Source organism: Mastigoproctus giganteus, chromosome 13 (assembly GCF_048544385.1).
Source record: "Mastigoproctus giganteus isolate SK-2022 chromosome 13, ASM4854438v1, whole genome shotgun sequence".
NCBI classification, from domain to species: domain Eukaryota; kingdom Metazoa; phylum Arthropoda; class Arachnida; order Uropygi; family Thelyphonidae; genus Mastigoproctus; species Mastigoproctus giganteus.
Genome location: NC_143587.1, coordinates 58,721,475 through 58,745,276, shown reverse-complemented (window position 1 = coordinate 58,745,276; position 23,802 = coordinate 58,721,475). Strand labels below are relative to the sequence as shown.

The 23,802-nt window shown below is 36.1% G+C and overlaps 1 protein-coding gene across 2 annotated transcripts in view; it reads left to right on the top strand.

Moving 5' to 3' along the window:
• Window positions 1-23,802, top strand: part of Cals (calsyntenin 1) — a 485,573-nt gene that overhangs the window by 458,803 nt on the left and 2,968 nt on the right. The window contains exons 14-15 of one of the 2 annotated variants that reach the window (XM_090387185.1): window positions 5,045-5,234; window positions 16,351-16,523. In XM_090387185.1, coding sequence (XP_090243311.1) covers window positions 5,045-5,234; window positions 16,351-16,523 — 363 coding nt within the window. Of the gene's footprint in view, window positions 1-5,044; window positions 5,235-16,350; window positions 16,539-23,802 lie in introns of both variants that reach the window. The other variant, XM_090387184.1, reaches the window with a different exon arrangement.

Sequence of the window (23,802 nt, the reverse complement as noted above, 5' to 3'; positions counted from 1 at the left end):
TGGCGATCAAGAAGGAGGCAAAACTTTCAAAAAAAGAACTTCTTAAAATTATTGAAGAGAGGTGTTATTCTTCTCAACAAGTTTTTAACATAGATGAAACAGGACTCTTTTGGAAACAAATGCCTAAAAGAAGTTTCCTATCGAAAGAAGAAAAAAACTTGCCAAGCTTTAAAGCGGTGAGGAATAGGTTGACTTTATTGTTGAGTGGTAACGCTGCGGGGGATTTTAAAGTACAACCCAAAATCGACCAAATATATGAAAACTTGACAGCCCAGGGCTATCGGATTAATAGATTCATGATTTTAATCAGCATTTTAAGTTTAATTTTGATACGTAATGTAGTTACTTACCACATAATTATATATGTATGTAACGTAGAATATTTTATATGTACAGATTTTTAATATTAAATGTTTTGACCGACATTTGCCGTTTTTTCACTACCGTTTATTATTTCTGAGTTGCAGTGGTATAGACTGAAACTCACAAATACATATGTTACATTATGGGAATATGGTGCTCACTTAGTGCTGATTCACTTAGCGCTCTGTTTTTCCCGAACAAATTCTCAACGTTAAGTGGGGGTCACCTGTAGTGGTTTTATCACTTATCACCCATCTAAAGATCCGGTTTGAATCTTGTCACAGACTGGAGGAATTTTTAAAAGTTGCATTAGTCAGAGCTATAATCAGCCAATCTCAGGTGGAGGGAATAGGCACCACCATGAGTTATTCTGGGTTTCATCCCACACACTGTACAAATTGGCCATGAACATATATGTGCTTAAAACCCAACATCCTACTCCCCCAATACACCTCTGCATCAAGTTTTCGAGATATTTTAGCTTTAACAGGGCATAACTTGAAAATGCAGTTGCCTCCTTTATGTTTCATGTGATAATTTAATTTGTTTCTATTCTGTATTATGGGGACAAATTATACAGTCCTTGTGTATAATTTGTCCCCAAAAGATAAAAATTAAGTTTTAATATTAGTAAATCCAAAGTTCTGAATCGTGAGTCAGCCTTGCTGTATAAACTGGTTCTTAATCTCATCGATAAATTTTGACACGAAACTTGCAATACCATTATCAATATTATTAATGAAAAATAAATAAGGCTCTAGCACAGGATCCTGAAGGATCTCACTTGTAAAACACTGATATATTCAGAGCATTGCCCATTTATAGCATTCTTTGTCATCTACCAGTTATCAGTCCCTTTACACACTGTAGGAATCTACCCCCAATGCTGCACTTCTAACTTATGAACAATCAAATTGTTCATGTCAGGTAATGTCATGAAGTTTTGACATAGGCACAGTCTTCCCTTAAGAGGTCCATCCCATGGTGTAGCTCTCTTATGTTATTATTGAGGTGACACTGCATTGCATCCTTAACTTTAGAATTTCCTTTTTGTATGGGAGACAGATTTTCACATTTCCACTCTTTTGGAAAAATCTAATAGCTTAGTAATTCAGTACAAATGAATAGATATCATTAGGTCCTTATGCTTTTTGACTTATAAACATGATAATTTCTCCTCCAGGGCTCTTTCACTAATCAAATTCATTCAATGATTTTATTCTTACTTTAATTGTGTGTGGCAATAGATGCATAGCACCTTTAACTTATCAATCTGAGACTGGGTTGTTACACAATTCCTACTGCAACGTATCTGCTAATACTGGTGTAGTATATGGCAAAGGATTCCACAGTTGGGATCACATTCTTAAGCATCCTATAATGTGGAGGCCGTGAGAGATGCAATATCTTGCTGTTATGTCCTTTTGAACTACAGTAAACCTCCGCTATTCGCGGTATCTGTATTTACGGTTTTGCATATTCGTGGTCGCTGATTTAACATAAAATAAAACCTAAAAAAATGTGAATTTTAAAGCGCCGTGAACGTTTTCCACCATAAAAAAACATGGGCGTGGCTAAAATTATCTTTCCAGGTCAAAACAGCGCTCAGTGGGTGGGGGGGGGAGTAGGGTGACAAAATCGCGAGCATGGATGTTTCTCGCTAATCCTTGTTCAGTTATGTGTTATGCGCTTGTCATGGAAGGTTTCGTCATTTGCTTTTAATTTATATGCTTAAAAATTGAATAAATTTATCAATTTATAAATTGATATGCTTACAAAAGTGATAAATCTACCGTTTTGCAGTGTAAAACAGACTTTTTCGAGTGTGTTAATGACAAGTTCTTTCTAACCCGTACAAAAATATGGTTACGAATAGCAAGGGAAATGTGAAAAGATCAAAAGTGATGACATTAGCGAATAAAATTGAGTTATTAGATAAAATTTCTAATGGTGAAAGTGTCTCCTCAGTGGCAAAACATTATGAAATCAATGAGTCAATGGTACGATCAATCAAGAAATCGGAAGAAAAAATCGCCGTAGTGTCTGTGAAAATGCGCTAATTGCTTCAAAAATTTGCTCTGTAACTCGTGATGTTAAATTAGAAAAAATGTCATTAAATATTACATTTAATATTAAATTGTTTCTTATTTTCATTTTGATGCCATATGCTTGCATTTCACTATGTACTGTCTATGTACATAGTCATATTATGAAGGTACATATAATACATACGTAGACAAAATTTTAGACTAGTTTTTCTTATATATTTCATACTTTGGAATGGAGCCCCTTTATTACCATGGGAGCCATAACTCAGTATTCGCATTTTCGGTATTTGCGGCATTTCTCAGGAACGTAACCTCCGCGAATAGCAGGGGTTTACTGTATTTGAAAACACATTAAAGCCGGTGAATGGCAATGTTGTCATCTTGAAGTTGCTGTTTGGAGGGGAGTATGGATATGGTTAGATGCGTGCTGACTTCTAAGATACTCTCTGCTCAATGTACAGGCAGTTCTCGCTTTTATGAGTTCCCAGGTTTACAAGTTTATTTATTTATTTATTTTATTTTTTATTTTTTTTTTTTCAAAGTAATAACAAAATTGAAGATATGAACATCAATTGCAAAAAATGAATGTTAAACATTCATAAATGCTGCATTTCAAACCACACGCATAGCTATATAATACAGTGTACCCAGCTTTACGATATTAATACATTACAGAGACACCATCGTATTGTGAAAATATCGTAATGTGAACCCGGTAACACATTGTTTTTTGGTAATTTGTTCCAAAACCTTGGAAGTTGAAATTTTCGCTATATAACTCTCTAAAAGGTTGTTTTTATAGTGCAAATTGTATTAGTTACCAATTAAAATCACTAAAATGCACTACACTTTCATTGTTATCATGCGTTCTGTTATAAGAACCAATTTTGAATGCCTTTGTGACATTTTTCTAAAGCACATTTCTGGAGGTCACAACCATAAAACAATAAAAATAATTTGCACTTTCTGGTTTATTGGGCTTTTCTGTTACTGCAAGCAATTATAAATGGGTAGTAAACTCAATGTTATTGCATTTGCGAAAATATCGATAGCTGGAATTGTGTGGTTTTTTACATTATTATGGTGAAATGTGTTTGCCCTTTACTGAAATCTTCAATCGTATAAAAAGCAAATAAATTTTCAACATCTCTTCATTCCCTTTTTTTTTTTTTTTTTTTTTTTTTAGCTTCGTAAATGTGTTACTCCGCGCAAATCGTGTTAGTTGCAATTTGTGCGTTTTGTTAAAAAATGCTTATGCATGCTATTGAAATTTATAAAGAAAATAGAAGGTTATCTTGAAAACAAATGCCTCTTGAAGCATTTCTGAAGAAGGCGACTCCTTGTGCAACAAACCAACGAGTGCCGAGCCAATAATAAGTGATCAAAGAGTGTGCATTTAGTCAATGAAGAATAAACATTCTTTAAAATTTGTAAGGTCATAAATAATTTCTTTAATATTATAATTTGCTTGATTTTACAGGCTACGTTTTAATTTCTTTGGATAAATCAATCATTGTTTAAACATAAACTAATTAGCTAACTAATTTCATTGTTGAGAACGTAACCCCTATTTTTAACATTGTCTATGGGATTTAATTCCCACTTTACAAGTTTTCACTTTACGAGCGCGCACTAGGAACCTATTAACTCGTAAAGTCAAGAACTACCTGTATATCACAAGAATTTCCACTTCCCCTCCCCACCACCAGGCTTGCATTTCAAGGTGTATTATCAACATGAAAGATATTCTGCTTTGTGGACTTCGTATCATGCGGCTTGCCATCTGTGCTTGAAAAGTGAAGCAGTTGTAGGAAAGCAATACCTATTTGATATGATGACTGTTAGTGATCTTTACACCACTGTGGTGTATGGGAGGGTGAATAGCAATAGGACGACAGAATTTGCCCTTCTGTGGTCCTCTTGCTGAAACAATCAGTATCTCTCTCTCTCTTGGAAATGCTTTCATATAAAAAATTCCTGTAGCACCTGACTAAACAAGGAAAATTTCCAAAATGAAATAAGTATTTAATAATTTAACTAACAAAATCAGAAAAAATAAAAGAGCATCATGCTTAAAAGTTACTCTTTATACTTGTTTCATCACTTTTAATAATTTATTTTAGCAATTGTTATCTTTTACTAAGCTTAATTTAATTATGTTTTTACCTCTCTAAATACTGTATTTTTATTGGAAATTGTCTGTGATTAGTTGACTGCAATGAGGATTTTTATGTGGTATGGTCCTGATGTATGTTCCTTTTTATGAACTGCTCAGTGTATTTTGTTTGCTAGTTTTTCAGCTTGCAAAACTTTGGCATAATAACAGCCTTGATACACTCCAGTAACTTGCGTGGTCTGTAAAATTGCCACAGAAAGCAGCTAACTACTAATAAGTAACACCTGAAATCCAGTTCTCTTTCCCTCTTTCGCTTCCACATTTTAACTGCATTCATAAGTAGGCCTTTTTATCGAGCAGCGTCAGTGGGCATAGCTGAACCATGCTATGAATGAGGTTTTTAATGTTTTTTCTAATGTGTGTATGTATGTAATATGTATTACACAAAGTGATAGATCTAAAATGATACAGGTTATTAATTTATTATCATAATAATTTTTTTATTATTTACTTTTAGCTGACAGTAATACATCCTCGTGCAGAGCCTAGCCACGAGACAGAACCAAAGCAATTACCTATAGAGTCAGCAGCTCATGCCCAAGTTCATAACCACAAAGTTGAATTAAAGGAAGCCCAGGTTAAGGCTGCAAGCTATGTAGATAGTAGTCTAATAGATGGTAGTGAAACAGTTGCAAAGACATCAGCAAGTGAGTTTTAATAATTTTTAGTGCTTTTGACATTATCACTTGTTGACTAGTTTCAAAAATTAAATTCAGAACTTTGATTTGAAAGTGGAAAAAGTCTCTTTATAATTTTGTGTGCATGTATGTACATACAATCAGATTCACATACCTACTCCTGCTTGTTCCAGAATTATTGCCAAATGGATACATTAATAGGTGAAATCAATAGCTTTGTACAGAAATAAGTTAATAATAATAATAATTGTGTACCAGTTTATTAGCTGGTAATAGCAGAATTAGGATACATATCTCATCTCCCCACAAACACTTGATAGCAACATGGCTTTCTTTCAGTGATTAGTAGTTTTGTTGTGTGAGTATGTGCATGCATGTATTTACATGTCAGTTTACATGTTATGTTAGCTGAAAAACCAAGAGCAACTCTGAGGGGAAACCCAAATCTTCTTCCTAAGATTAGCTAACTACATTTAAGATTGAAGATGCCTTTACCAATTCCTTCAGTCACTCAATAGGATTTAAACCAAGATCTTTCTGGATGAAAGCATTGAAACCACTATTGTTCCATTGGTCATTCATCACATTATGAAAAAGCTATTACAAAAAAAAATGACTTAGTTATGTAATCAAGTCCATACACATAATGCACATGAATGTGCAGCATCAGTTTGCCGCTTTCTTTTACAGTTTATGGTACTGTACTTAAAAATCATGTATTTTAAATCGAAGGAGTCAAAATGTGAAATTCTAGCATATGCCATCGTTATATGCCATTCTAGCATATGTTTAGCATAACTGAACACAAAGTTTTTCCATTCCCATTTCAGCTTCACACTGTAAACTAATAAAGCCTGATAAAAATGAAATGTATCAACATTCAGCACTGCAGCTGTTTTCAGAAATACTCACTTGTTATGTATGTCTAAGCAGTTGAATGCTGTTGCTTTCAGAAATCTTAAAAATTTAAGAATACAGAGCTGTATAAAATAACCAGCAGTTGCATGGTAAAGAATAGAAATATACTTCTCCATGCTGTTACAGAAAACAAGCCCCCACCTACTGCATATCTCTTGAGTTCATTATGACAAGTGTTTCTTGACTAATTTTTGTTTCTGTGGACTTCTTTTTACCTATAGGTTTCTCGGGCTTTTATCACTTTCAGAAAGTTGTTGTATTCCTTGCTGATATCTTGGTCCTAAAAGGTCTGCAGAAGCTCAAACTTGTTCTTAAGTTCCAGTTCATACTGCTTTTTCTCCTCTTCTGTTATCTTTAAGACCTTCGTATTATTTACTTGAGTCGGTCAGTTTTTTCCTATTCTTTTCTTACAATACGAGAAATCCTTGGCGGAGGATGCAAAGATTTCTTTATTTATGTAAACTCTAGAAGGAAGGGATGAATCAGTTTGGTCTTGATTCGCATCTACATTCATACATGAGGAATTCTGTAAGGAAGAGGAGGACAGAAGTTTACTAAACTCTAACAGGGAGCTAAACGATTTTGTAATAATGGAAAGCAAAGTAGAGGAGAAATTGCTGAAGTTAAACATAAAAGAGGCAGCAAGGGAAGTTAGCAAACCCTTAGCCATAATTATCAGAACATCATTAGATTCACGGGAAGTCCCCATGGGCTGGAGATGCGCAAATGTATCCCCAGTTCACAAAGGTGGGTTCAAAGGGTGACACAAATAATTATAGACCTATTACTTTAACTTCTGTTCCGGAGAAAATAATGGAGCCAGTGGTTAAAGAAGTGATGCAGGATCACCTAGACAAGACTGCAGTAATAGTTCAGACATAGCATGGGTTTGTTATGGGGAAGTCTTGTCTGACCAGTTTGATTGGACACTAAGATGTGGTCACAAAGGAACTGGATGCAAAAAAATAATTTTGATATCATATACTTGGATTTCGGGAAAGCTTTTGATACTGTTGCACATGGAAGACTGCTTTACAAATTGGAGCAGTGTGGCGTTAAGTGCAAGTTGCTGCAATGGATAAAGGGATGGTTGAGTGAGAGATGGTAGAGAGTGGTGATAAATGGACAATACTCTATGTGGACTAATTTTATTAGAGGAGTTCCCCAGGGTTCAGTGCTGGGCCCATTGTTGTTTTGTGTATTCATCAATAATATCGATGAAGTTATATCAGGCTTAATGTCCAAGTTTGCAAATGGTACGTAGGTTGGTAGGGTTGTTAATGATAGTAAAGACAGTATACTACTGCAACAGGTTATATAAAAGTTAGGCAGATGGGCTGAGAAGTGGCAACTAAAGTTTAACACTGACAAATGCAAAGAACTGCATTTGGGTAGCAGTAACCCAAGAGAAACGGACCAACTGTGTAGTACTACACTCAGGGAGGTGGAGAATGAAAAAGATCTGGGGGTAATTGTGCAGTCAGACATAAAGTTCTCTAGTAGTGCAGATGGGCTGCCAAAGCAGGTCATGGAGTTTTGTCAATGATATATAAGAATTTTACTAGCAGAGACAAGGAGGTGATTATCCCCTTGTATAAGGCAATGGCCAGGCCACACCTTAAGTACTGTGTACAGGTCTGGAATGCCTCATTGTAGGAAGGATGTAGAGTTGCTAGAACAGGTACAGAGAAGGGCAACAAGATTGGTGAGAGGAACAAATTGGTGCTCTTACCAAGAGAGGCTTAAGTTCTGCAAGTTGCAGCATCTGGAGACTAGGCACCTGCAAGGTATCTGATTGAGGTGTGTGAGGCTTTGAATGATTTGAGCAGGCTCAATGCTGTGAGGGGGGTATAGATTCAAATTGAGGAAAGACAGTTGTAGAATAGATGTGCAAACAATTATAATTACTGGTGGAATGCACAAAATCAAAGAAAGCAAAAATTAAAGCCTGGAATTTATTTCGTCGATGTCCAACCACAACCAACCTCATTAATTATAAGAAGCTAAGGGCAAAAGCATGTTTTATACAAAGGCAAGCCAAGAAAGAATCCTGGAACCATTTTACATTGACCTTTAACAGAAACACTGATCCCAAAATTATAAGGAAAAAAATTAGACAGTTACCTGGTAAGTTTCCTACCATATCTTCTCCAATCCTCTCCTGGAAAGGGCAAAATCTAACCAGTTCCTTCGATATTGCTAATGCTTTGGGAAATATATTTGCTGAAATTTCAGCAGCATCAGCATATTCTACATCATTCCAATGAATTAAAAATGCTAGAGAAAAGCATGCCATTAACTTTCAAACTGCCCGAATTCTTCCATATAACAAACTTCTGCAATACTCTGAACTTTTGTATGCGATCAGAACAGCCCACAGTGGTACTGCCGGGCCAGATGGGATTTATTATGTCATGCTACATCTTGATGACAAAGCTTTGCGCCTGCTTTTGGTTTTTACAATCGTATATTTTTAGAAAATGTTTTTCCAGCTTCTTGGCATCACTCTACTGTTTTGGCATTCCTAAAGCCTGGGAAAGATCCAACTAACTCCCATAGCTATAGACCGATATCTCTCAAGCTGCCTGAGCAAAATCCTAGAAAAAATTGTCCACAGAAGACTCATCTGGATCATTGAGTCAGAACATCTAATGAGCCATTGTCAATATGGTTTTGGTAAAAATAGGTCATGCTTAGATCCTATGGTCAAGGCTGAATTCACCATTCGAAATGCCTTTGTTAAATGTGTACATACTAGAATGTTTCAAGTTCAATACCAACATGCCCTCTCTGCAACGTTCATGCAGGAAGAAGGCATTCCACAGAGATCAGTACTGAGTGGCACTCTGTTTGCTCTTAGAATAGATTCCATCACCAGACATCTCCCAAATACAGTTGAGACTTCCTTTATGCAGATGACCTTTCCATCTCCTGCCATTCCCAAAATATGAGATCTATTGAACAGCAACTTCAGATAACACTTAATAAAATTCAACAGTGGGCCAACCTTAATGGCTATCGACTCTCACAGCAGAAAACAGTTTCTATCCATTTTTGTAGGCAACGCAAACTTCATCCGGATCCTGAACTTCAAATTTCTAATGTCTCCATCCTAGTCACTAATAACATCAGATTTCTAGGATTAATCCTTGAAAACAAGTTAAATTTTATAGACCATATTAAAAATGTACATACGTCTTGTTTAAAAAAGTTAAACATACTCAGAGTATTATCCGTCCAAACATGGGACGCAGATTGTATCTCTCTGCTTCGGCTATACAGGGCATTAATCAGATCCTGCCTTGATTATGGAGCACCCATCTATGATTCTGCCAGAATGAGTGTATTATGCTGGCTTGATCCCATTCAACACAGTGCTTTGAGGATTGCACTTGGTGCTTTCAGAACATCGCCCACATATAGTCTCTACATTGATGCTCACGAGCCCCCACTAACGTTACGTAGGAAAACACTTACTAAAGTATGCTATTAAGATACAAAGTTGTGCCTCGCATCCCATTCAGTCATACCTTTTCAACCTAACTTTAGAAAACCTCTACAGAAATAAACCTAGCATAGTAAAACCAGCTGGTCTTTGCCATCTTGAACTGTCGCAGGCTTGGAATGTCTCCATACAACAGATAGCAACTTACAGTCAACCACCATAGGCTCTTCCTCCTGTACTAGCCTGTGACACTTATCTCTGTCAATGGGAAAAGAATAGTTTAAAAGCATCAAATGTCAGACAACTTCATGCAGGTCACATTTAAAGATATATTGATTTTTCCCCAATTTATACAGATGGCTCTAAATCTAATGCAAACGTTGGAGCAGCAGCAGTGTTTTCCAATATCATTATTTCAGCAACCCTTCCATCTGAATTCAGTATCTTCTCAGCTGAATTATATGCAATCAAACTCTCCTTAGAAAATCTGTATTCTGACTGTTCTTTAAAATCTGTTATTTACACTGATTCCCTCAGCTCAATCATGGCATTATGTTATTCTTCAGATAAAGTTCACCCTGTTCTAGATGAAATCAGAAGCTTATTGTTACAAGTTGAAAAACACCATCAGCTGGTCACCTTCTGTTGGATTCCAGCACATTCTGGTATTTTGGGCAATGAACTGGCTGATAAAGCTGCAAAAAAATCCAACTACTTTAGATTTAACCAATATCACTGTTCCAGCATCAGACTATCCACAAATCATTCATGGTGCATGCCTGTCAGAATGGACAGCACTCTGGCACTCGCAGACTAAACAGGATCCAAAAATTTGGCGCTCCAGTGTCCGTACATCAAGATGAGAAGAAGTAGTCCTTTCAAGAGCAAGAATAGGTCATACCCATCTGACCCACCTCCATTTACTCATAGGAGATGATCCACCACAGTGTGCACATTGTTCTATAAATCTGACTGTGAAACATATTCTGATTGACAGCCCCTACTATAAAGAAGACAGAACTTCAACCTTGCTATCACTGGTTAATCTTTGTAAACCAATAACTCTAGAAAATCTCATTGGTGACAAGGCAAATATATCTAAATTTTTTAACTTCCTCAGACGAACTGGACTTTTTAATCATTTCTGATTTCAGGTTTTGGTTTTTTGTCACAGATTAAAAATTTCTAATTTTTATATAATAAATGAATAGGTGCATTATAGCCATAGCAGCTTATGTGCCATTAAACCACCATAACAATAAGTACCAGTTTTGGACCAAATTCAAGAAAGTTTTTCCACATGCAAAAGCAAATGCACAGTGAAGTTAGCATCCATGGTAACCAGAATATGTTTTCTTGTTTTTTTTTTTCTTCTTGGTGAAGTAGTGAACAAAGAAATACTAATTCTATGGTTAGGTATATTGCAGCAGACCATCAACTTAAAGGATGAAAAGAAGGTACACTTTCTGCTGTAGCTTCAGGAATACCTGGAAAGTAATATCTTCAAGCAAAGGTTATTGTTTATTAATGAAGCTGTCTTGCATATCTGCAAAAACAGTTAATTGTCATTATGTAATTGTGGATACAAAAAATATGAAGGTTGTTGGGAGCATATTAGTCTTCTGAAAGAAAACATGTCTTTTGCTCTGTCAAAGAAAATCGTAACGGCTGTTCGTATTTCCTGAACATACGTAATATATAATACATAATACATAAAAAATAAAAGTCATTCACGTGCATAATACATATCTTGGTATGTAGTAGGTGGTGAGTACCATGGCTACAAAAATATTCTCAACAATGTTAATACTTAAAAGAGAGAGGGTACTGCCATAAAGAAATAGTAGGCATTTCCTTGATTGAAGGCTGAAAGGAAGATTGAGTTGCTCAAAGTAATCTGAAGAATATGTTTCTGTTTGGGAAGGAAATCAGTTTTAAAATTTGTGTGAGGGAGCTGAAATTTTACATTGCACCTGTGTCTACTGTAATAACTTTTGTACTACTATATAATTTTTAGTAATGACTGATAAACTGGTTTATGTTAAACTTCATTAAAATAAATAAATAGATAGATATGTACATAAATAAAATTCTGAAACAGATAAAAAATAAAAGTGTTAAAAGCTCGCGTTCCCTACACATGCATAATACTGTGTTACCGGCACCAGAGTAGTGATTTGCTATCATGCCCAGTTGTCTTCTGTTGTTTTACCCTACACATATTATTATTATTATTATTATTATTATTATTATTATTAGCCATATAGTGCAAGGAAGCCAGAGGCTTATGCTGCACCAGCCAAAAAAAAAAATTCCCAAGTTACCCTGAGAGAGAGAGAGAGAGAGAGAGACAGAGAGAATCAGAAGTAGAAAGGAATCACCAAGAAAGAGATACACCGATGAGCCAAAACATTATGACCACCTACCTAATATGATGTTGGTCCTCCAACCGCAGCCAAAACAGCTCATACCTGGCGAGGCATGGATGCTACAAGATTTCTAAATGAGTCTTGTGGTATCTGGTACCAACACGTAACCAGCAGATCCTTTAACTCCTGTAAGGTCTGTGGTTGAGACACCACAGATCAGATTTGCTGTTCCAACACAAACCACAGATGCTCAAGCCGACCAGGCTAGCCGGGTGGGTAAAGTGCCTGCCTGGCAACTCAAAGGTTGCGGGTTCGAATCCTGCCTCAGGCTTGGACCAGAGTACTGCAAAAACCTTGGGAGGTGCATTATGGCCGCAGAAGCCGATGCACCAACGGGAAAAAAAAAAAAAAAAAAAAAACATGCTCAATGTGATTGTCTGGGGAATTTGGCGGCCAGGGCAATACCTGGAAGTCTTCCTCATGCTCTTCGAACGAATCTCGAACAATCTTGGCTGTGTGGCATGGTGCATTATGCAGCTGAAAGACGGCACCGCCAAAGAGGGAAGACAGTTGTCATGAAAGAGTGTACCTGGTCAGCAGTGATGTTTTAGGCAGGTGGTAGATGTCAGAGTGCCCGGCACAAGGATGACTGGACCCATCGTATCCCAGCAGAACATCACCCAAACCATGACACCACCAGCTTGTTTTTGTCCCATGGTGCATCCAGGTGCCATCACTTCCCCAGGTAAGCAACGCACACATACCTGGCTGTCCATGTGGTGTGACAGGAAATGTGATTCATCGGACCAGATAAAGGCCGCCTTCATAGCCAGGTGGGAAGGCGCAGCAGTGCGTAGCACACGCTTCTTGATTAGACCAGGGTTTGAGACCGTCACCACCAAATATGGAGGATGCGGAAAGGTCAGGGAATGACCACCGCATATTCCCGGAGCAATATGGCCTTAGTTGCTAATGCTCCTAAAAACCAAATAACAAACAAACATCGGACCAGATGACCTTCTTCCAATCACTCAAGGTCCAGTTTCGAAGCTCATGTACTCATTGTAGGTGCTGTCGCCAGTAAACCATGGTTAGCATGGACACTTGGAGCAGCCTGCGGCTATACAGCCCCATTTTCAGCAGGGTTCGATGTACTGTGTGTGTTGACACATTACTCCCGTCACCGGCATTCCAATTACCAGCAAGTTGCACCACAGTCGCCCTTCTGTTGCCACGTACCATCTGGGAGAGCCTTCGCTCACCTTGAGCATTGATCCGTGGTCGTCCAACACCTCACTGGCGGTTCGTGGGTTTTCCATCCTTATACCACTTTCGTTAGGTACTAACCACGGCTGACCATGAGCATCCCACTAGCCATGTCGTTTCGGATATGCTCTGACCCAGTCGTCTGGCCATTACAATTTGGCCTTTGTCAAACTCGCTTAAGTCCCTGCCTTTCCCATCTGAAGAACAAGAGTAACACTGATTGACGGAGCTCAGTATCAGGTGTGTTTTATACCTTGTCCTGACCCGCTCACACGCTGTAGTTCGCCTGCAGTTGCTTCGATTTGCATAACAACTCACTGGTCATAATGTTTTAGCTTATCGGTGTATATACTCAGTACACTGTACATCGAGCAGCTGATGAAGGGACACCTTGCCCCGAAAGCTTCTATTTTATTGCTTTTTATTTATATATATATATATTTTTTTTTTAATGATTGTAGTTTTACACTTTTAATACTTATTTTATATCATGCGACCAAAGTATCCCAAGGTAGAAAGTAAATGCAAAGATGCATGCTTTCCCAATATTTTGCTATTTTGTAACTGAAGTTTTTTTGTTTTTTTTTTCTTCACCATGTGCCAAATCATTGTTAGTAGCAGCAAATTGAATTTCCTGAAATATTCATGCATGGTGACTGGAGACTAATTCTGAAATCCATACCACAATTTTTGGTTTTTAAATATTAATATAGTTTCTTGAAATATATTCCATTTTAATCAAATAGGACTCTCCTAACTTCGTAGTTTGCATTTCATTAGTCTAATTTACTACATAATAGTATTTTTTAGTATTTTATTTATGTATATATCTATTTATTTATTTATTTATTTTAATAAAGTTTAATTTAAACCATTTGTCGGTCGCTACTAGAAATTATATAGTGATGCAGCCTGGTGCTCAAGCCTGTTTTCTAACTTTTGTACTGCCACTACACATTTGATGTCACCCTTACCACTTTTTAAATGATAAAAAAGAAACATTATGTAACCCAAAATTAACTCAATGAGAAGGAAACAGGGTTGTATAATAGCCTACCTCTGCCCTAGATAACTGTAATGAAAAAAATGTAAAGATGATATATTGTGAAATTTGGCATTTGATGAAAGAAAGCAAGCTTATGCAGCATCAGCCAAAAAAAAAAAAAATAATAATAATAAAAATAAATAAATAAAAAAAAAATAACCACTTCCACTTCACCCCTCTGTTCGTTCAAAATACCTGTCCAGCTGAGCCTTAAACTTATTTAGGCTATCAACTTCCACAACAAGGGATGGAAGTCTGTTCCACCAACCAACCACCCGCTGGCTAAAGGCAAATTTCCTCACATCTATCCTACATCTGTCCTTCCTCAATTTGAATTTATGCCCTCTCAGGTGATTATTCTGAGCAAGAGGAAGAATCTCATCAGCATTGAGCATGCTCAAACCATTCAAGACTTTATACACCTCTATCAGATCACCTCGCTGGTGCCTAGTCTCCAGACACTGTAATTTGTTGCAAAACTTAAGCCTTTCTTCGTAAGAGCACCCCCTTTGTTCCATTCACTAATCTTGTTGCCCTTCTCTGTACTCGTTCCAGCATCTCTACATCCTTCTTGAAATGAGGCCTCCAGACCTGTATACAGTACTCTAGGTGTGGCCTGACCATTGCCTTATACAAAGGAATAATCACCTCCTTATCCCTGCTAGAAAAATTCCTATATATCATCGACAATACACCATGAGCTACTCTTGCAGCCCGTCTGCACTGCTCAGAAAACTTCATATCTGCCTGCACAACCACTCCCAGGTCCCTTTCATTCTCTACCACTGTCAGTGTAGTACCACAGAGTTGATACGCTGCTCTGGGGTTGCTGTTTCCCATATGTAGTACTTTACATTTGTCAATGTTAAACTTCATTTGCCACCTCGAAGCCCATCTGCTCAACCTTTCCAGATCCTGTTGCAGTAGCATAGTGTCAGTAGTATATTCAAATTATTGAATATACAGTCAATTCCGGTTAATTGGGACCCATCAGGACTAGTTCATTTTGGCCCGATTATCCGAAGTTTCACGTAAAAAAAAAAAAAAAAAAAAAAAAAAAAAAAAATACATTGGACCCCCGCTTTACAATTGATTCACTGTAGAATCAAATCATGTTACTATTGCATCACCATAGTAAAGTACCATTCACTATACGATGTGTAGTAAGTGCCGGTCATTGCGATCACGTTTGCGAACTGAATTTTAATTCTATTAAACAGCGATTCTAATGAGCAAAAATAGAAGGAATATTATCCACCAGCTATAAAAGTAAAAATATATTAAGCACAAATTTATCTTTTATTACCTTACCAATTAAAAAATTAAATGATATGTGAAAATCGGAATAATTAATACGTACTGTAATATGTACATACTAACTAGTTGACATTTTCTGTTCACTGACATTTGTCGGTGGGTGTTAATTTAAAACAGTATAAAGATAAGCAATCAATAACAAAGAACACGGCACACACAAATTTCAAGTAACGCGATATGCGCAAGTGAGAACGGAGTAAAAATTTACGAAGCTTTAAAAATAGGAATGAAGAGAAGATTCTGAAAATAAATTTTTTTATATGATTGAAGATTCCATGGAAGTGTAAACACATTTCACCATAATAACCCACAGAATTCCAGCTGTCGGTATTATCGCAAATTCAATAAGATCAAGTTTACTATCCGGTTATGATAGATTGCACTAGCAGAAAAGCCCAATAAACAGGTGACTGCTAATTGCTTTTATTGTTTTATGGTTGTGACCTCCAGAAATCCATCCAAACCGCTGGTATGGTCAGAGGTAATCATAGGGTAATCTCCAGTGCTGCGGTCTCCTGCCCCGATTAAACGGCATTTTGTCCCAATTAAGCGAAGTAGACCCTGGCTGTTTTCTCGATTGGGTTCTGTTTTTTAAGATTTGCCCAAAATAAACAGCTACACCGATTAACCGGTGGCCCAAATAACCGGAATCCCCTGTACTAGCATACCAAGATTTAATGTTTGTTTTTAAGAGGACTGTATATGACAATAAGACATTATATTTATAATTTTAGATTGTTCATATTTTATATTTTATAATTCCAGGCCATGCTGTAGCCATCATTATTGTGGTGTGTGTTGGGTTTTTAGTTTTTATGATTGTTCTTGGAGTGATCCGTATAAGAGCAGCTCACCATCGGGCACAAGAAACAAAAGATGATGACCAAGAAATGGCATGGGATGATTCTTCTCTTACTATCACAGTCAATCCTATGGACGTAAGTAATGCTGATGTATGTGTTTTTCTGTCACTCATATCAAAAAAAAAAAAATTTGAAATTAATTATTTTGATAATAAATTTACCTTTGTGGAAAATTGATTTACATTGAGTAGCCACATTATTGGGACCACCTACCCTTTCATGAAATTGAGTGCTTCTTCAGTATATTTGTACCGTGTATTATACAACAGATTAAGTAGGGATGCTGTATGTATTCAATTCACTGCATGAATGAGCAAGACAAGATGAAAAATTTAAGTGACTTTGAATGAGGTGTGGTAGTATCTTGGAAAATGCAACTGTGGCTAGGTGGTTCAGTAACCAAATAACATCCTGTGGTCAGAAACAGTTCGTTGACGTGAGAGGCTATTGGAGGCCGAAGACTTGTGCTGGACACCAGAAAGGTTACAGTTAATGATATTACAACAGTAATAATCAAAGAGGCATTTACGGACACAGTACTTTATCACAGATGGGATATTGCAGCCAACAACTGAATTGGGGGTCACACCTGTCAACAAAAAAAAAAAAAAAAAAACAGTATAACTCTGGAATTCCAGCATTGAACAGTGGAAGATTGTAAAAACATGGTATGGTTCCTGCTGATGGAATGACCAGAATAATGTAAAAAAAATGTGTCTGGTTTCTGACCAGGTGCATTCCTTCATGGCTGCAGTGTATCTATCTACAAATAGATTCTTTGAACAGGATAATGTGCCACATCACAAGGCTAGAATTGTACACAATTGGTTCCAGGAACATAAGCATGAATTCAGCCTTCTATGGTGGCTTTACCAGTCACCAGATCTGAATCCATTTGTGACCACCTGTGGGATGAGGTGAAGCAATCAAGTCAGCATGAAGCAGCATCCCTGTGGCACCTCATTGAGTCCATACCACAGCAAATCCAGGCTGTGTTCTGTATGGTGGGTGGAAGGGGGAACCTATTCGCTGTTAGGTAGGTGTGCTTAATAAAGTGGCTATTCAGTGTATATGTAGCTTTATTTTTTAAAATGTGTCTTTATCGACACATTTAAAATGTGTCTTTTTTATCTTTCGTGTCTTTCAAATCTTACATTTGTAAAATAATGTTCTTTTAAATAAAAGCATACTACATGTTGCAGATAACTATATTGTTCAAATCAATAACATTGCGAAAGAAAGGCCTAGCCAGTGATCCTGAACCTGTTGATGGTGGGAAGTACTGTTGATGGTGGGAACGTATAAGCTTATTGTTCATTATGCCACAGCTTACTATTTGATTCTGTTCATGAATGATTTGCAGCAGTCGTGCAATTTTTTTCCTTTAGGTTTCTGAGAGGGAGCAAAAAGTCAAACAAACTTGTGTGATCACATGTTTAACTTTTGTGGAAAACTTATTGCATTCATTAAGGAAAGGCAGAGTTGAATGGGAAATTGAGGAATGCAGAACTGTAAAAATTGTGTGAAAAACTAAGTCACATTGTAAAGAATAGAAATACAGAGGGGCAAAAGGATTTACCCAACCCAGTGGGTATCTCTCAAAAGAGAGATACCCATATGCAATTAATGCTTCCCTTAGAAGTACAGTAACATGAAAATTGGAATTTTGGAAATCATTTTCCATAAAAAAAAATAATGCAATATTTTACATTAATTTCTGTGGAAAATGTAGCCAGCAAGGTAGAAAGTAAATGCAAAGTTGCATTTACTTTCTACCTTGAATTATGTTTTTTGAAACATGTCAAAACATAGCCCAATCTTTTGCTACTTCTTAACTGAAGTTTTTTTTTTTTTTTTTCTCTCTCTCTCTTCACCATATGCCAAATTGTTATCAGCAAATTGAATTCCCTGAAATACTTTTGAATGGTAACTGGAGACTAATTCTGAAATCCAAGCCACAATTTTTGGATTGTAAATATTAATATAGTTTCTCGAAATATATTCCAGTTTTATCAAATACGACTCCCCTAACTTCATACTTTGCATTTCATTAGTCTACTTTGCTACATAATAAAAATGTATGTTAACAATTGTAGTCTGTACTATTCCTTGGTGAAAATTCAACCAGAATTTCTGCATTAGCAAAGGCACATGATGCAAGAAAGCAAGCTTATACAGCATCAGCCAAAAAAAATAAAAACCTTCTCATTTCACCCATCCACTCGCTCCAAATGTTTGTCTAGTTCTGCCTTGAATCTATTTAAGCTATCAACTTCTACAATGACAGATGGAAGTTTGTTCCAGCAATCAACTACCCACTGGCTAAAAGGCAAACTTCTGCACATTCATCCTACAACTGTCCTTCCTCAATTTGAATTTATGCCCTCTAAGGTGATTATTCTGAGCAAGAGGAAGAATCCCATCAGCATTGAGGGTGCTCAAACCATTCAAAGCTTTATACACCTCAATTTCAGCGTATTCTAGTTCATCAGTATTACTGGTAATCTATTTCAGATACAATTACTTATTTTAAAGAGATTATACATTATAAAGTTAGTGCAAAAATTAATTAATATAACTATTAATATGAGATATCTAATGTAGCCGGTGATTTACATCAGATAAAAAAAAAAGGTAAACTGCAGCCATTATCAATCCACTGCAGGATCAAAGCCTTCTCAACGATACCTGTTGAGGGAAATGGACCATAATCTGCCACTCTGGTCCAGTGCAGGTTGGCAGATCGACCGTATTTAGCAGTCAGGAGCTTGAACTCTTGTCTACTCCAAGAGCATGTGCTACTGCACTCCCGCTCCTGGCTACTCGGCTATGGAGGCCTTTACATCAGATAAAGTTCACATCTTCAGGTCAAGAAGATGCAAACAGGAAAATACTATTTATGTTAGTACCATGCCTGCTTTGTGGTGTACTTGTGAATCCTATTTCTTTACTTATATTCAGTTAATGGTGTCTTGTTTTCACTTATTTTTAAAGAGTAATTCCACTTTCCTTTAAAAGTAGGCTTCCTATAAATGACATTTCGACCACTGTGTGTGTGTACTTAGATATTTCACCTCAGAATATGAGGTGGAATATCTGAGAATCCAGCATTTGTTCTCTACTGGTTGCAGAGAATATTTTTACAATCCCTCCAGACTGAGGAAGTTGGCTAGAACATTATTGGCTTCCTCTGCAGGTTTCTACTATAACACTGAAATATGTGTATTTGCTTGCAAAGAGACCACTTAATTAGCTAGCTCTAAATTTCTTAATTCCAGTTCCTCTGTGGGTTTCTCTTGTAATTTGACAAATACACTTTGAGTTGATCTTTATGGAAAAAATCTTCTTTCTGCAAAGAATAAGATTTTCCCATAAATAAAGAAATTATTAATTCTATATTCTGCATTTAACACCTGAAATATTTTAATTAACCTGATGGAAGCAGTATCATTATGATGCTACTACAAGGCCGGCGGTTATGAATTTTTAAAGTGATTATATTATCATTGGATAACGAAAAGTAAAATTAATGAGAAATATTCACATCCAATTATGTTATAGTTTATACTGAGTTAAAAAAACTGCTGCCTTTATTGAATATTGTCTAGGGAGGGAAAATTCAGCGAGAAATATCTATTCCAAACCATGTTTATAGGCTTCAGATCAGCTCTTGAGTCACAAATTTTTAATAACTACTGTTGTGATGAATGTACACTTGGTCATCGACTTACGACCTATGCAACTTACGACCGGCCGCACTTACGACCACAAAAAATTTGATTTTGTAAATTTCATTTGTATTAATTTTTACATTAATTTTAGATTGTATTTTTGTGTTTACAGTACATTATGTACAGTATTATTTTTCAAATTATGACAATACTGTATATGTAATTATAGATCGTAGTTTTGTATTTTTTATAAACAGTATGAATAATAAACCAATTAAAATGTACAGAGCGTTTGAATTTAACCTCCTAGAGAGAGATAGCCTAGGCGTAGAAACGAAGTAAAAGATAAAAGCATTACTGTATTTAAAATGAAAAATAAAAGATTATAAAAATAAATTATAAAGATAATAAAAAGATTAGAAAGGTTAAAAAATACTGTTAATAAATATATGGCCGACATACGACCAGATCGACTTACGACCTGTCAGTCAGAACAGAAGTCGGTCGTAAGTCGACGACCAACTGTAGTAGTCTTATTTTTAGAATAATCAAAGTATCAGGGGAAGGGGGAAAAACAATGAAAAATATTCCTAAATAGTGCTTAAATTTCAGGTAAGGAAAAAAAATCCCTCTGTGCCAATTTGCATTATAAAAAAAAAATTGTATTCACTGAGAGGGGTTAATGGATAAAATTCTAGATATCATACACTGATAGTCTGAATTCCACATATGATAATGCAGTCAGTGGTAAACTCATGTAGCATATAGTGTGGTTTCCTCATTGGTACAGTAGGAAAAATCATTATGTGCATTTTTGTATAGAATTATTGTCGTGAAGAAACCTGGATTTTATATTGCAACCAGAATTGGAGTAGCAATTTAGCAAATGGTATCACCTGATAATGTGTATTTTCAAAGAAAAAGGCCAAAACCTGACTGTACTGAATTAGAGACCAGTGTTAATCAAATCACACTATATGCATATTTTAAACTGTGCTGCATTCTTAAATTTGAAAGGATATTGAAAAGCCAGTGAAACCACACTACATGCTTGCCAAGACTTGTCATATCTAAATATCTTACTTTGCCAGCTAAGCATTTTTCAGTTTATTTAAAAATATATATAAAGCATAAACTCTACCTCCATGAATTCTACCTTTCTTTATTAAAGAGAATCGTTGAACAGACTGGTACATTGAGATTCCTGATTGTGTTCCTGCTATCACTTTATTAGTGACTGCGGGAATAGGAATGCTGTTATGGTATGTGTTTAGAAATTTTAGAAATTTCATACACTGTTTTTTAACATTTTTATATTAACACTTTAGTGCCCTAATTAAATATTAATTAGTGATACCCCTACTTCATAATTATGATGCTGATATGGTTATTTAAAAAGTATCAATTGCTGAATATTTATTCTCGGATAAATATTCAGAAAAAAACATTTTGTCACAGAATCCTAATAGAATTGTTCTGCTGTTTTTGTAGTGATTGATGTAATACAGGAACATATGAAATGTCTAAATGTGCTTAGTCTGTTCAAAAATCCTCTTTGAGAAATAAAGGAAAATTTTTAACCTGTGCAGGGAGAAGTACTTCAATTTCTTTAGTCATAGAATTATTTGATCTTTTAGGAAGATTCTCAAACAATCCAAAATTTCATTAAAATTAAAACATTATAAATCTAGCTTATACTGTGACTTTAGTGTTTTGCACCAACCTTGCGTAGAAGTAGAAATTTCTACTTCTACGCAAGGTTGGTGCAAAACACTAAAGTCACAGTATGGATATACCCAACCTCAGAGGCCTGTTTGAAGAATAAATCTAGCTTTCCTGTATGTGGTGAAAATATATCTCGGATGTTTGGCCACTACTTGATAAATAAATGTCAGATCAGCACCAATTTTCAATATAATCTTTTGGACTCTAAGAAGGATTTTAAGCCCAATTCTAATTTCATAATTCTTTCCTCCATCTCTATCCCACTGCACAGAATATATATATAAATGAAAGGATGGTGTTATTACTATAAAAGTCCAAATATTTCTGCGTATCATGCTCAACACTGTGCCAACTCCTTGCAACAATAGCAATTTGGCTAATATTTGACTTTAGCTTGTCACAGCTTAAATGTGAGGTCATGGTATGCAACATTCAAAGGGTGGTTTGCAATATGTGAAGCACTTGCTTACCTACAAAGGATTTACCTGTTATGTATTCCACAGTTCCAGTATTGAATATCCGGTGTGTGATATTCTTCAAGTGCTGAATTTCATAGTTGTAATGTAGCATTAGTCACAATATAGTAGTGTAGTGGCATCCTGAGTTTTAATTATGTAGAACTTCAGAAAATATCATAGGTAATAACTTGTAAAGGTAAATCATTTGTAAGTAACTTGTTAAATTTAAGTTTATGAATAAAAACTGTTCAAGACGTAAAAACTTCAATTACAGTAAATTTCCAGGAGCCAGAGCTAAAGCCTCAGGCTCCAGGAAAATTATAAGCATATAAGTTAGTGCAAATGCCTCATGTCTATATGCAGTAAATTAACCGAAGTTATTATAGTGGTATCATTTCATTACATTTCATATTGTGAATACCTTCACAAATTTTCCCTTAGACTGTGGGGAAAACTTGTGAAGGACCAAATAGCCCTGAAATGGCTGTCTGGGTGGTGGTATCCATTGAGAGTAACAACAGTCTTCTGTATCGGGGATGTGTCACTTATTTGAAGTATAACCGGACAGGCAGCTCTTTGGGAAGGTATTCACAATAGGAGATGTAATGAAACCATGCTACTATAATATATCAATGCTGATGGGATTCTTCCTCTTGCTCAGATTGCACATCTGAGGGAGCATAAATTCAAATTGAGGAAAGACAGTGTAGAATAGATGTGCAGAAATTTGCTTTGAGCAATTCCATCGGTCGTGGAAGTTGATAGTGTAAATAAATTCAAGGAAGAATTAGACAAACTTTTGGAGTGAATAGATGGGTGAAATGAGGTTTTTTTTTGGCTGATGCTATATAAGCTTGCTTTCTTGCATCATATGCCTCTAGTAATGCTAATATTAATGACCTCCCTTCTTCCACTGACCAAATCCTCTAAATTTGGTTAATTTACTGCATATAGGCATCTTACAATGTTGTAATAGTGACACACTTGCTTATGGCATGCAGCATTGGTCAATATGGTTTCTCGTGCAATTTTATTGCAGTATAAATGTGGATAGTACCTTTTTTTTTTTTAATTATTTCAAAAGATTAGCAACTATATTCAGAGTCTTCAGCATATTTCTGTGGTTTTTGTTACAGTATACAATTTATTTCAAAGCATAAGTTTAGATATCAGTTATTTGAAAGGTATGTAAGGTGACTGGTATTTTAAAATATTTAAGATGAAAGAAACCAAGAAGCCCATTGAGGAAAGAAACAAGTATCTAGTCAAAGAACAAAGACATGTTAATCTTTAGTGTACAGTACTAGCTCCAACTGATCATTCTTAAGAGTGACATTGACTCACGATAGCCCCTCCCACCCGTGTTTTTTTTTTTTTTTTTTGGAGCATTAGCAACCAAGGCCATATTGCTCCGGGATATGCGGTGGTCATTCCCTGACCTTTCCACATCCTCCGTATTTGGTGGTGACGGGCTCGAACCTTGGTCTAATCAAGAAGCAT